The 13257-nt window shown below is 38.5% G+C and overlaps 1 protein-coding gene across 2 annotated transcripts in view; it reads left to right on the plus strand.

Annotated features, from left to right (window-relative positions):
- The window catches only part of GLRA2 (glycine receptor alpha 2), a gene marked incomplete at both ends in the record, with an annotated part of 128339 nt that overhangs the window by 8367 nt on the left and 106715 nt on the right, over positions 1-13257 (plus strand). Inside the window, one exon of one of the 2 annotated variants that reach the window (XM_084306171.1) lies at positions 13006-13073. In XM_084306171.1, the coding sequence (XP_084162297.1) occupies positions 13006-13073 (68 nt within the window). Of the gene's footprint in view, positions 1-13005; positions 13074-13169; positions 13238-13257 lie in introns of both variants that reach the window. The other variant, XM_084306170.1, reaches the window with a different exon arrangement.

Genomic DNA, 13257 nt, shown 5'->3' on the forward strand with positions numbered 1-13257 from the left:
ATCAATGGATTTGGCAGTAGTCATGGACTATTGGTCTGCTGCTGCATAAACTGCCAAGTGGATTTATGATAAACAAATGTTAAAGCAGATCCAAAGTCTTTTGATATCTAAACAGGAGACACTATTGTTCTCACCATGTTCTAATTTAATTGTGTTATTTTCATTATTTCCAGTGTCGGGCTTAGATTTAAATATCTTATGTAGTTGAAGCCAATGCCTTGGGGTCAGTAATTAAGTGTCTTGTTATGTTTCATCTGTCTTAAATAGCATTCAGTTTATATATAGAATATATAAAACATATACACTTGATTTACTATAAATATAACATTTGTAAACTGCAAAATCTATTCCATACAGTGATACAGTAACTAGGAATATGTACACATAAAGCAGAAATATGCAGATTTATTAGGCAGATTCATTATTTTAATCTTCCCCACCCTCCAATATGAATATAAAACTCTGATTAAGTCATCAGAAAATGCATGTTTGATACTTCAGCTTCCAAATATGCATTTCACAGTCTTTCACAGAAATGAGTGATTTTAATGGTCTGCAGAGAAGAGCCCTCTAAATGATGCAGACAAGGTGGTACCGGGTCTGACCCAGCTTTCAAATGAAGAGTATGCAATGTCTGGCATAAATAGCTATCTGCCGATCTCATTTAGACAAAATCCATGGTTAAAATGAAAGCATAGAGAAATATAAAGGTTACAATTCTAGAAAGCACAAGAGATCACCAAGCACTCAGTTAGTCCAGGGAGAAAATGTGAGGGGAACATGGCTTTTTAACCTTGTAGCTGGTTGTCTAAGAGTCTTGACCATTTTGATATAGTGCACAGACGTGACTGTTGTAACCATCTCATGCTGTGGTCTGTTGAAGTACCTGTTACAGAAAAAGTTGTAAGGACAGGAATTGGAAACCAACACTTCTCTCACTCTTCCCAATAATTACTCTGACAGCTAAGATACAAATTTTTATGAATTCAGTTTCTCTCTTTCTCCAAATATTTAATCCTAAGTGCTTTGCTGCACAATAAGGTGAGTTCAGAACACCATCTGCACCTATTAGCTATTGTAAAAAGTGACCATAGCTGCACTTTGGGATTAATCCCATCCATTATCAATATGAGGTGACAGTGAGAGATTTCCCTCTGCAGTCCCAAGAAACTCATAGACTTGTAGCTTAGGAGGTGCAAGTTTTCATCCCTTCAATCTGAGGTATGCACAGAAGATCCTAGAAATAACTCCTTCTGCATGGTATTTCCCAATGTCTTGTTATTAGCTGCAAAGCTGACTGTGTTTTAAAACAGGACTGAAAGTCCTTTCACTCCTTTAAAAAAGGACTGAAATTTGTGTTTGCTCTTTCAAAGATTTTACATGCTGCAGAGTAATGATTTGAACTGTGGATACTGAATGAAATACCTAAACCTTACTGAGGAGGACTCAGAAATACCACCAATGCAGCAGAATTGCATCTACTTCTACCTGTTTCAGGACTAAGATTTTGTTGGTTACAGCTAACAGTGGCCTGTCCAGGGAAGAATAGCAGTGTTATGATGCTCTTCTCTGAAAGCTAATATCCCTACATTTGTGTTTCTATCTCTCCAAAGTTCAGGAATACATGGAAGAAACTGGGTGAATCCAAGACTAGATGAGTTGTGGGCACTTTCCCTTGAAGAATAGTGACAGATATTCAATTGATAAAGTTATTCTGTCACAAGAACCTGTCTATGTTATCTCCTTTGTTTTTGTACTTAAGGAAATACAGCAGAGAAGAGGCCAAATGCTTTCCTTAAACCAACATAATTAGGACCTAAGATTAAACCTAAGATTAAAATTTACCAGATAAACATTTGTTATGTTAGGCTGTCTCTAATGACTACATTCCCGATGTGTGTTGTCTTCATGTCTCATCTTAGGTTATAAAACCGTTTTATCACGACTGCTGCTTCTTCTTGTGCTGTTTAGTTTGTTTAATAAAGAATAAGTCCTAAATAATAAATAAAATAATAACAACACTTTGGCAGGAGTGCTGCTATAACCTCTCACACTGAAATGTAAAGCAATATCTCACTCTGTTGAAGAGATGCATGCAAATTACATGAATTAGACCAAACCAACAAAGGATGTGAAAACTGCTTTCGGTCAGGATGTGAATATAGCCTGTTGCCTATTCATAAATTCATGCACAAACCACAATGCACATGTGGCCACTCCACATAAGAACTTCAGACTGCAACAATTGTCCTTTGCAGACTGTGATGTCCTATCAGATGGAGAAGTCTGTGGTATTAAAAACCTTTGGTCAGTCTGGTTATAGGAACCATCCTAAAAATAATAATCCGGGAGAATTTTGCAGCCATTTGGCTCCATAATACTGAGAATGACTTTGCAGTTCTTTGTCTCCTTATCCCTGAAAATTTTATTTTATTTTATTTTATTTTATTTTATTTTATTTTATTTTATTTTATTTTATTTTATTTTATTTTATTTTATTTTATTTTATTTTATTTTATTTTATTTTATTTTATTTTATTTTACTTTATTTTACTTTATTTTACTTTATTTTACTTTATTTTTTATTATTTTTTTTTTTTCACACTTCTGAAGTGGGTTTTGCATGGGGTAAAGCCTGAACAATCTGTTAAAAACAGTTCTTAAGTTCACACACACACACACACATATTTAATTTATTTATTTTTTCCTGTATAAGAAAAACTTCGTAGACTCATCAAAATTGGAAACAGTTAGGGACAGACTCCATATAGGCCAATACAATAAACTCCTCAGTGTGAATATGGTCTCATGTGGACAACTTTATAATAGACTCCTACTTAACATGGATATTGGTTGTAGAAACTGTAAAAAGATTGTACTTTGACCCTACAATGAACTTTATGTTAGCAGAGCTTTGAGCTTCTTAAACCATGTCATGGTCCTCTCAGTGATGCAGTGAACATCCTGCATAGTAGAGCTTATAATTTCCTTACTACAGATGATTTGGCATTAATAAAAAAAAGTAAGCCAGCCAGTTTATAAGATGCTTGTTTTCTAGGCCGGCGAAGAGTTCTCATTTCCACTTCTATTCTTCCAGCCATTTTATATACAGAGTTCCTTGATGACTGAAAAATTGCTGGTTAAAGACATCCAAGAAGTGCCTTAATCATAGAATTATAGAAGAGCTTGGGTTGGAAGGGACCTTAAAGACCACTTAGTTCCAATACCCTTGCCATAGGCAGTGACATTACCCACTAGATCAAGTTGGCCAAGGCCCCACCCAATCTGGCCTTGAACACCTCCAGAGATGAGGCAGCCACAACTTCTCTTGGCAACCTGTTCCTGTGCCTCACCACCCTCCGTGTGAAGAATTTCTTCATAAAGTCTAATCTAAATCTATCCTCTTTTAGTTTAAGAACATTCGCCCTTGTCCTGTCATTATCTACCCAAGTGAAGAGTCCCTCTCTGTCTTTTTTATAACACAACTTTAGGTATTGAAAGGCCACAGTGGGGTTTCCCTGGAGTCTTCCCTTCTCCAGGCGGAACAGCCCCAGCTCCCTCAGCCTTTCCTCATAGGAGAGGTGCTCAACACTGATCATTTTGTGGCCCTCCTCTGGACTCCTAACATGTCTACATCTTTCTTGTGCTGAAAGCCCCAAACCTGCATGTAGTACTCCAGGTAAGGCCTCACAAGGGCAGAATAGAGGGGGCTTAAAGGAGGTCTTGCACTTCCTTTTTTGGTATTCAGGATGTGGGAGACAACATAGCAGGTTCTCAGAGGGATACAGGATTTGTAAAGAGAGTGTACAGGAGACTGAGCTAAAGGTACAACAGAACAGCTGATGGGTCAGGAGGGAGGAATTAAGTTCAGAGTAATATTCTGTATAGATTGTATGGAAATGAGTGGAACTATAAGGAGGTCAAAAAATTGGAGTTCCCAACAGCTGAAATGTTTAAAAACAGAAAGAAAAATGTTAGTTCTAGGTGTGGTGAATATATGTGGTTTTGTCTGTGACCAGTTGCAGATTGCCATCTATATCAGCTCCTGACCTTTTCTGTTGTCATTTGTCCCTATGCCTGAGCCATTCCATTTGTCTAAATCCCGTTGTTCATCTGTATCCCATACATCATTTGGTGCATAATTCCCTAGCGACAATAAATCAATGTCTGGTCAGTAATGTTAGTCAACCAAACTGCTCTTTTTCTTGAACTCCTGCATATGCCTTCTGACAGTAAAGCAAGGAGCATTAGGGAGATGTTAAAATAAAAGCTGGCAGAATTATGAAATAAGGTAAATGTCCAAGGCTCAGAAGAATAAAAAGGGAGTTAAAATATATTCTGAGACCTCTCTGAATACAGACAGTGATATTGACCAAGTTCTATATTTGAGACCGTACCTATTGACACGTATAACTAAGCTTCCATCAATTTCTGTGGTACAAGATCAGAATCACAGAGAAGGAACAAAGGAAGAAATATTTAGAGAAAAAGGAATAAAGCACCATTTATTATTATTAATAAATGTTTTGAGGTGAGTAGCAGAACATAAAGCAGTTAATTCTGACTGAAAATAAAAGCCTAGACTGGGTTAACAGAATTTCTGTATTATTATTATTACTTTTTTTTTTTTTTTTTTTTTTTTTCATTAAGCAGAACTTTCCTCCTGCCTTCTCCTCTCAGTGCATATTTTTTATCTTGTGTTTCCGTGTGGTCTCTTAGATGAGTTGGCTACAGTGAATTTGTAAAATATTATTAAAAATAAGATTACCCAAGAGTAGTTTGACTGACCCTATGCAGGAATGCAGATTTCATGACTAGAGATGTAATACCATATTTTATTTAACCACGTTAAGGTGTGTCTCAGGCCTCTGAACACATTAGGCAGTTCACATGCTGATCAGCAGCAAAGAGCTCTGTCTTCATTAATGCAAAGCAAGCAAGCAGTTTCTCAGAACCAGGTGCAAGGAGCATCTCTGCTACCTGCTCCCAGTGAGGGTGAGAGCCTCTGCTTTCCATTTTCTCATGTCAGTGAAAATTACTTGGTGATAAAAAACAAAACAAAACAAAACAAAACAAAACAAAACAAGTAGGTGCCTGGATGTTTTCATCCCATAAGAAAAGCTAACAATTCAATTTAACCAGAAAGTACCCATTTCTCCCTTGCACTGGAGGAACAAAGACTTCAGATGTAAATGCCTTGTAGTAAGGCGCTGGTCACTCTTCAGAATGAAAAGATGTGAGAGAAGAGAGGGGAGTTCAGAGAAAAAAAATAAAATAAAAAAAAAAAGAACATATGAAGAATTAAAGCATTTATTTGAATATTTTCAAAGTTGGCATACATACTAAAGTACCTTTGCAGTGCAGGTTTCTAGTTCCATTAGGAAATTTTTGGATCAAAGATTTCTTATTCACTTTTTTTTTTTTTTTTCTTTAAATTTGTTTCCACAGACTCATTTGCACATGCAAGATTTTAGCTTTGGGACTGGCTGCACTCAGTCACAAGTGTGACAGGCTTGTGTAGAAATATCTCAGTTAGCTTTCAAGTAATTTGCTCAGAGGTGCTTTGTGCCACATAGAGATGATACAGAGCTCAGCAGGAACTATAATGCCTGAGGTTACTGGCCTCCAGTGAATTCCAACCTGCCATGACTGCACTGGTAGCAGCCCTCAAACTGCCTATGTGAAAGTCAGCTCCAATGCCTTTATGTGATCCCTTGTGTCTGTTATTGCTACATACTCTTTGTAGACTAGCTCAGGTTAGCTGGGTAAATCAGGAGCATGTCAACTGTTTAAAAGGCTTTTCACTTCTGAGCTCCTGGTTTGGGGAGTGAAATGAAATAGTGCCTGAAAATTGTTCGTGTGGTGTCTGTTAGATAACCTGCATGGAAATACCCCACTGCACCCCAAAGCTGACAGTAATACGTTTCTGTTATCAGCCTTAGCAGAAAGAGGCAGGGAAGAATGAACACGTCATATGGACTATCCTGTAATGCCAAATGCAGAGCTGAAGAGGTTTTGTAGCGTGAGACTCACCTTCCTCTTCCAGCACTGGGTCTGAGGACAGAGGCGTTCCTTCAGTGTAAGGAACCAATCCAACATGCCAATCCAACAATTTTCACAGGCACTTTAAGGCACAAAAAGTGCATCTTATCAGGGATTTTCCTCCTGTGATGTGCTGATGGGATTTTAGCAGCATGACTTCTGTTACATTCAGCAATAGTCCCACAGCCGAAAACTCACATACCACTTCAAAAATTGATTGCTTACTGTTTGACCTCAGACTATGTCAATGCATATATGGATGGCTTTAGCTCTACTTACCTCAGAGACCTTTTATTTCTGTGACTCATTCTGTAATCACCTGAATCTGACAATCACTGTAGTATTTGTCTTGTAAGTCTCCAGTGGTATTTTACTGAAGAAAAGCTTTCAATTTTGGAATGTGACGTGCCCTTTTTATATCTAGGTAATGTTGTAAGGCTGCATTTTTGCTCAAATGTTTTCTGAAGTTAAACAAATGAAGGAAGCAGCTTAAATTTTGATGTAGAAGAGTTGTCTTGATGCCATTTTGTATATTTATATGAGTGTGTGTGCACCTATATGGGCACTTCTGGAAATAGGCAGAGACACGAAAACTAGGGAAAAAATGTACTTAAGGCATTCCTTTAACTGTAATGTTTTTGTGCTGGTTCTGTGTTACCTACTTTGGGCAGAGCATTCTGTATGTCCTTCACTCTACATATACCATTGCAGTAAGTGGCATTGCTCAAATATATTCTTTAACTACTTGGTAGTATTTGGGCTCAATAATATCCATGGGCATGAGACTCCTAGAGGCTTTAGGCACCTAAATTTGTCTGCAGATTTGGCTCTGGATCTGTCAGTGTCTTTGTAGCTCTTGGCCTTATCCTGTTGTTCATAAATGTATATGTATATTGACTTCACAGAATACAATTCTGTATTCAGATGCAAGAGTAAGCACACAAAACTGTTGCTGCATTCCCACCAGGAGACATGGCATTCTCAGCAAGCTAAGTTATTATATATGACAGATGAACTTACAGAGTGTGTTGGTTTTAGCTTGATGAAGCAGAAAAATAATTTTGTTTTTATTTTATTATTTTTTTTTTTTTCCCACAGTAAATTGCATCAGGGCAAAGTACCATACAATTGCTATATTGCAGAGGTTCCTGAGAGGTTCCTCGTGAGGTTCCTTTTTTATTTTATTCATTTGTTTTATAGATACAATTGCCATCAATGAATAATAAAATTGATGTAAGCATAATAATTTCTGTGTAATGTTGGATTGTGGTGAGCACATCTAAAGAAAAAGGACTAATTTGTTTTCTTGGCATGATTATACTTAGGGAGTTAGGGTGATGTGCCCCACAGAAATCCTATAGAAAAATAATGTCCTTAGTGAAAAAGCATCACTTCCCAACAATAAACATCACCTCGATTTTCAAGCCTTAGGGTGATTATGTTGTCCTGGTGTTATTAGTTTTGCTTCTTATGACTGATATATTTCCTTTGCTGTTAAGACACAAATGAGATGATGGAGGAAAGGTGGGGGAAAATGTTGGTTTTGCCTAAAGGCAAAAGAAAAGGGAAAGGGAGAAGGAGGCTCACCTAGGTACTTGAAATAAAGACCACTTGTGTTGTGGTTCCTGCTTTCTTAACAGAAACCTAAGTAAACTTCTTAAATCATGAGCTTTTTCTCACCAGGTGTTGAAGTACGTATTTAGGCAAAACATTGAAAACAAGTGTACAAACTGATCTGCTTCTGGAGTAGTTTCAAGACAGGGGTCTTGAAACTACTCAGGGGAATTTTTCCAGTGCGTCAAAGCCCCCTTTCTTTCCTTGGGCATGTATCCATGGTCCCTGGCCAGAGGACTGGCTGAGACACATTTGATAACACTTTTCCAGTCCTTACCTTGCCTGCTTCACTCTGAGGAGGGAGGAAGCTTGAAGGATAAATAACTTGCTCCTGCCTTATGACCATGGCAAGCTGTGGTGTCCCAGCAGTAGTTCGGTGTTGCTGCCTGACTTACAAGGATGTGCCTGCAGGGCCATGAAGAGATGTGTTGTGAAGCTCTTGAAGTGGTAATTCAGATACATGTAGTACTGCAGCTGCAGAAGCAGAGCCCTCCATGGGAGTTGGCTGTTTTTGGTCTCATGAGGACTGTGCTGGATGTTGGAGGCTGTTTAGTTTGGTGGAGGAGAAATGGTTGGTAAAACCCCACCTGCTTCCGGAACTGGCAACTTAAAAAACTACATTCAGAAATCTTGCTGCTCTACCCTACTGTTATGGTATCTGTGTTAGCCGTGCTCAGGTCAGCATGTATGTCCTCAATCACATTTCACTCTCCTCCCTCATTTAAGCTTCGATGTGAAATCCCCACGCCACTGATGAGGGGACACCCAGTCCCTAGTGCGATCACTGTCCCCTCACTTTGCCTTATGGTCCTGGTTCTGGATCCCTGCTTTATCCTTACATTCGGAAGGGATTGATTTTAATCTTTTCAAACAGTCCTCATCCTTATCCTGCTCTCTATGGTATGAGGAGAAAGGCAGTTCAGTTCAGCTTTCTCACTGATATACAGAATTAAATAGATTATCCAGGATAATGGCAAAGCACTTGTTCCATTGGCACATGTGCCAAAGTCAGAAGGTTGACCAAAAAATACTGTTTAAACAAAAAGGTGGAAGATTTGGCTTTAAGATTCTTAATAGATTCCCGAAATTTTCACTTTAATTCCATGAGAGAGTTCTGGCTCATCGTCTCTAATTTTGCTTCCATGCCTCTCTGCTTTGCCCAGAGTTCTTTGTATGTGTACCCATATGTCTCTGTGTACGTGAACTATATTTTAGTTTGCCTTACAAAACTGACAATTGTGCAGGCATTGTTTTAAGTCTTTTATATAGGTTAGATTAGACTAGAATAGAATAGTTCTGTTGTAAGGGACCACCAAAGACCACCAGTCCAGCTGCCTGAGGCTGACCAGCACATTACCAAAGGCATTGTCCAAACGCGCCTTGAGCACTGACGGGCATGGGGCAGCACCCAGCTCCCCAGGAAGCCTGTTGCAGTGTGTAAGCACCCTCACACAGCAAAGAAACATTTCCTGATGCCCAGCCTGAACTCCTCGGCGCAGCTCTGTGCCATGCCCATGCCCGGCCATTGGGCCCCAGGAGCGGAGGCCGGCGTCTCCCCCTGCGTTTCCCCTCCTCAGGAGGCTGCGGAAAGCAGCGAGGTTGCCTCTGGGCCTCCTCTCCTCCAGGCTGGGCAGCCCAAGTGTCCTCAGCCTCCTCCCACAGCACATGCCTTCCAGCCCTGCCGCCAGCTGTGCTGTCCTCCTCTGGATGCTTTCAAGGACCTCAGCAGCCTTTCTGTGTTGTGGAGCCCAGAACTTTTTGTTTTGCGGAGCACACAATATTCAAGCTGAGGCTGAACCAACACTAAATATAGTGGGAAAATCACCTCTTTTGACTGGCTGGCTGTGCTGTGTTTAATGCATTTGCCAAATGCAGTATGATTATAATTTTCCTAACATAGACATTTTAGCAATAAGGCTGAAATTAATTTGAAGAGCAAAAGGCTGCCAGGTGCAGCCTAGAAAAAATGTATCAAATACACAGAGTCGAAGTGGACGTGATAATATAGATATGGTTAGTTGTGGTTAGAATGATGTCCAGTGAAAGAGTAAAAGTAAGTCTTTCATGAACCTGCCAAATGAAGAAAGCTTTGGGGTCGTGTGTTAACCAAATTTGAGAATATTAATCAAAAGCTGCAGTTAGCAGTTGGACTGGTCTCAGCTTACAGCTTTCAGCACTCACCAGTCAACAGTGGTACTCCCTCAGACTGTGAGATGGATTTGCCCACTCTGGCAGATGACAAGGAAAGGATTCACTCTCCAGCCAGATGGTGGCAAGGTCACAGCAGTGCACCTTTGGTACAGGAGGTGTGAAACTGTATACCAAAGCAAATATAGGTGGATATTCAATGTACTCAGGCTTTCTTGCAGATGAGTATTAAGGACTTTCTGTGACCATTAAGTGCCCTGAAGTCACAGGAGGGGTATGACATATTACAATGTCAGGCATTATTAAGAAGACAGTCTATTGGAGAGTCACATCATCTGGCAACAGCAACACACCGTACAGGAAAGCAGGGGAAGGGAGTTGCAGGGAACAATAATGATATCTTGTTTGCTTGTCAGAATACCAGACACCTTCTTTCTGGTGTATTTGTACATTAGCTACCTGGGGGTTATTTTTTGGCCTGAGTACTTTCATGAAACAGGCATTTTTCTCATGACTTAAAAATGACTTTGACAATCTCAAATGTACCTGAAAGGCACCTAGACTGCTTGCTTGTTCATTCTAGGTGACGAAAATAGGCAGTGAAAAAGATTTGATTATAAAGTATATTTGGCTTAAATTTGTAGAGGTTATATCAACTCTTTTGAGATTTTAGGCAATAAAATCAAAATAAATGTGTTCTTTACCTTTGAAAAATTTTAGATTATGTTCACAAATCTTGGCTTTACTTCATAGAATTTTACTGCTTTCATTTTAAATGAGCTATTAGATAAGAAAAGTCTGATAGAGTTAGGAGTGAGTGTGAGAAAAGTTTCATGGGAAAACGTGATGTGGTGTGCCCTCTTTAAACAACACTTCTTCCTTAAGACATACAACACCTGTACAACCTCTTCCCATTGGAATAATCACATCAACTTCCATAGGAAAAAAAAAATCAATAGACAAAATAGTAAAAACATTGCAAACTTCAGTGTTTAGATATATTTTTTTCCTTTTTTTTTTTTTACTTCATTTGGTCCATGTTTCTTATGCACATTTACTAAACCCACAACTAACAGAGTGACTTTAAGAGAAAATTGGGCTCTTTGCTCAAAATCTGTAAATTATATGGTAAGATGTCATTTTATAAGATCATTTACTAAGTGCCTTCTGTTCTCATATGATTATAAATCCACCAATCCACCATTACACCTTTGACATTTAAAAACAAATAGAAATGACCAGGAAAAAAAAAAAAAAAAAGTGATAACTCACCAATAACCCTCTTTCAAGATAATTTTGAGAATGAAGGAAATGTGACCGATTTTGTTGGCAGTACTTACGTTTACTGAGTTCTCATACAGCTCTACATCTAGCAGCAGAGAAAGTAACAGATGTCATGTAGCTGAATAGTGAAATGAAAGGAGATATTTGCTTTGTTATAAGATGTGGTACTGTAGCATGTAACCATTCAGTATACAAATGTCCTGCATTCTGTAGTATAGTAACAAATCCCTTAACACATGTAATTGTGTTTATTTAAGCTTACAGGGTTTCCATTGTCACTTAGGAACTGAAACCTGGGGTTCTCACATGTGATAGTTTTTGCCAGACAATGTCGTAAGATTAAAGAGAAGGTTACACAAGGCATGGAAAATACTGAGGTACTCAATGCCTTCTTCATCTTGGTCTTTACTGATAAGGCTGCTGATCACTAATCCCAGATTCCTAAAAACTGTGGGCAAGTCTGGAGCAAGAGCTGTACTCAAAGAGTTGTGATTAGCAGCACAAAGTCCATCTGGGGGCCAGGCAATGCTGGTGCACTCCAGGGGTTGATACTGGACCTACACTATTTAACTTAATTAATTACCTAGATGATGGGACAAAATGCACCCTCAACAAACTTGCAGGAGATATAAAACACAGAGGAGAGTTTATTACACCAGTGGGTTATGCCACCATTTAAAAGGAATTTGAGAGGTTGTAGAGATAGAGCAATAGGAAATTCATGAAGTTTGACAAGGGGAATGTAAACTCATGCTCCTGGGGAAGAACAAGGCCATGCACCTGTAGGTTCACCAGCATAGTTTTTTGGAATTTAACAGCCTTAAAATATATTACTATTGTGTTATTTCTTCACAAAGACAGGAAATTTGTTTCCTGGAAGGTGGGTAGTCTAGCACTCAGAAAGATGATACTGTAGCATTCTGCACTACTGTGCGTCACTAAGCACATCACTTTGTCTTTCCATTCTTCAAAAAAATAAATAAATAATAATAATTACATCAATTGTAAACAATTTCTCATGTAAAGGTGGACCTGAATGTAGGTAATTATGTTTTGTGCACTGTTTTTTATTTTTTATTTTTTTTTAATATAGGGAAAGTTGTGTTGTTAAAATAGTAATGAGGAAAAAAAAAAAGAGAGAAAAGTATTTGATACTAAATGTTTATATCAACTTTTGTGTCACTAAAATTCAGGCATTTTAATTCAGTTGTGAAACCCCTGTTTATTTCATCAAGCCTAAAAATCTAAGGGGCTAATAGAAAACTAATTAAATATTAAGTCCCCATTCATTCTACTACACATCAGTGCCTGCTAAATAGCAGGAAAGGAGGTGGAAGGGAAGAGATTACAAACAGCTGTCTAATGACAGCTGTGTCAAGCCAAAACAGATATTGTTAAAACATTTTGTTATAGGAAGACAGACAACTCCATATCAGGTGCATGAAGACCTGCTCTTCTAAGTCCTTTTCCAGTAGACTGGAGTCAATATGAAAAGTGGTCCTTGCTGGGAATTTCTGTGCCAAGATGTTAGACACAGAGTGGGATAAGTATGGAGAGATAATCTTACAACTGTAAGTCTGAGAGAAAGGGAATGAGGAGCGTTTGCAATGCTGTAGTGTATCTTGCACTGGAGCTGTGGATTAAGAGCTGTTACACTCATGTTTTCACCCAAAACTTTTCCTACATCCTTAAATGGAAGGACGCAGTCCTGCATATTTATATAACAACATCCAGTGGAGCCAGGTTAATTAATTTTGTTTTGATAATGTTTTTCTTTTGATATACATTTATGTGATCTGATTGGGAAAACTCACTTTCTGCTTGTTTTCAGCCACGTCTGTATCAGATTGTGCGGAGGCTGAGGGATCTGCACTTTTGTTTCAATGTATATTGCAACATTTTTATTGCATTCCACAGGTCCTCCAGTAAACGTTACTTGCAATATTTTTATCAACAGTTTTGGATCAGTCACAGAAACCACAATGGTAAGTGCTATGATGCCATTGGCAAGAGAACAACAATACATAATATATGTCATGAACACAACCTGTCAATTTTTCTATTTATTGTTCAACTTGCAGGTCCTCCTGTAAATGTTACCTGCAACATATTTATCAACAGCTTTGGTTCAATAGCAGAAACTACAATGGTGAGTGGGACTGGTCATTG

The sequence above is a fragment of the Netta rufina genome (assembly GCF_964035555.1).
Source record: "Netta rufina genome assembly, chromosome: 1".
Lineage (NCBI taxonomy): Eukaryota > Metazoa > Chordata > Aves > Anseriformes > Anatidae > Netta > Netta rufina.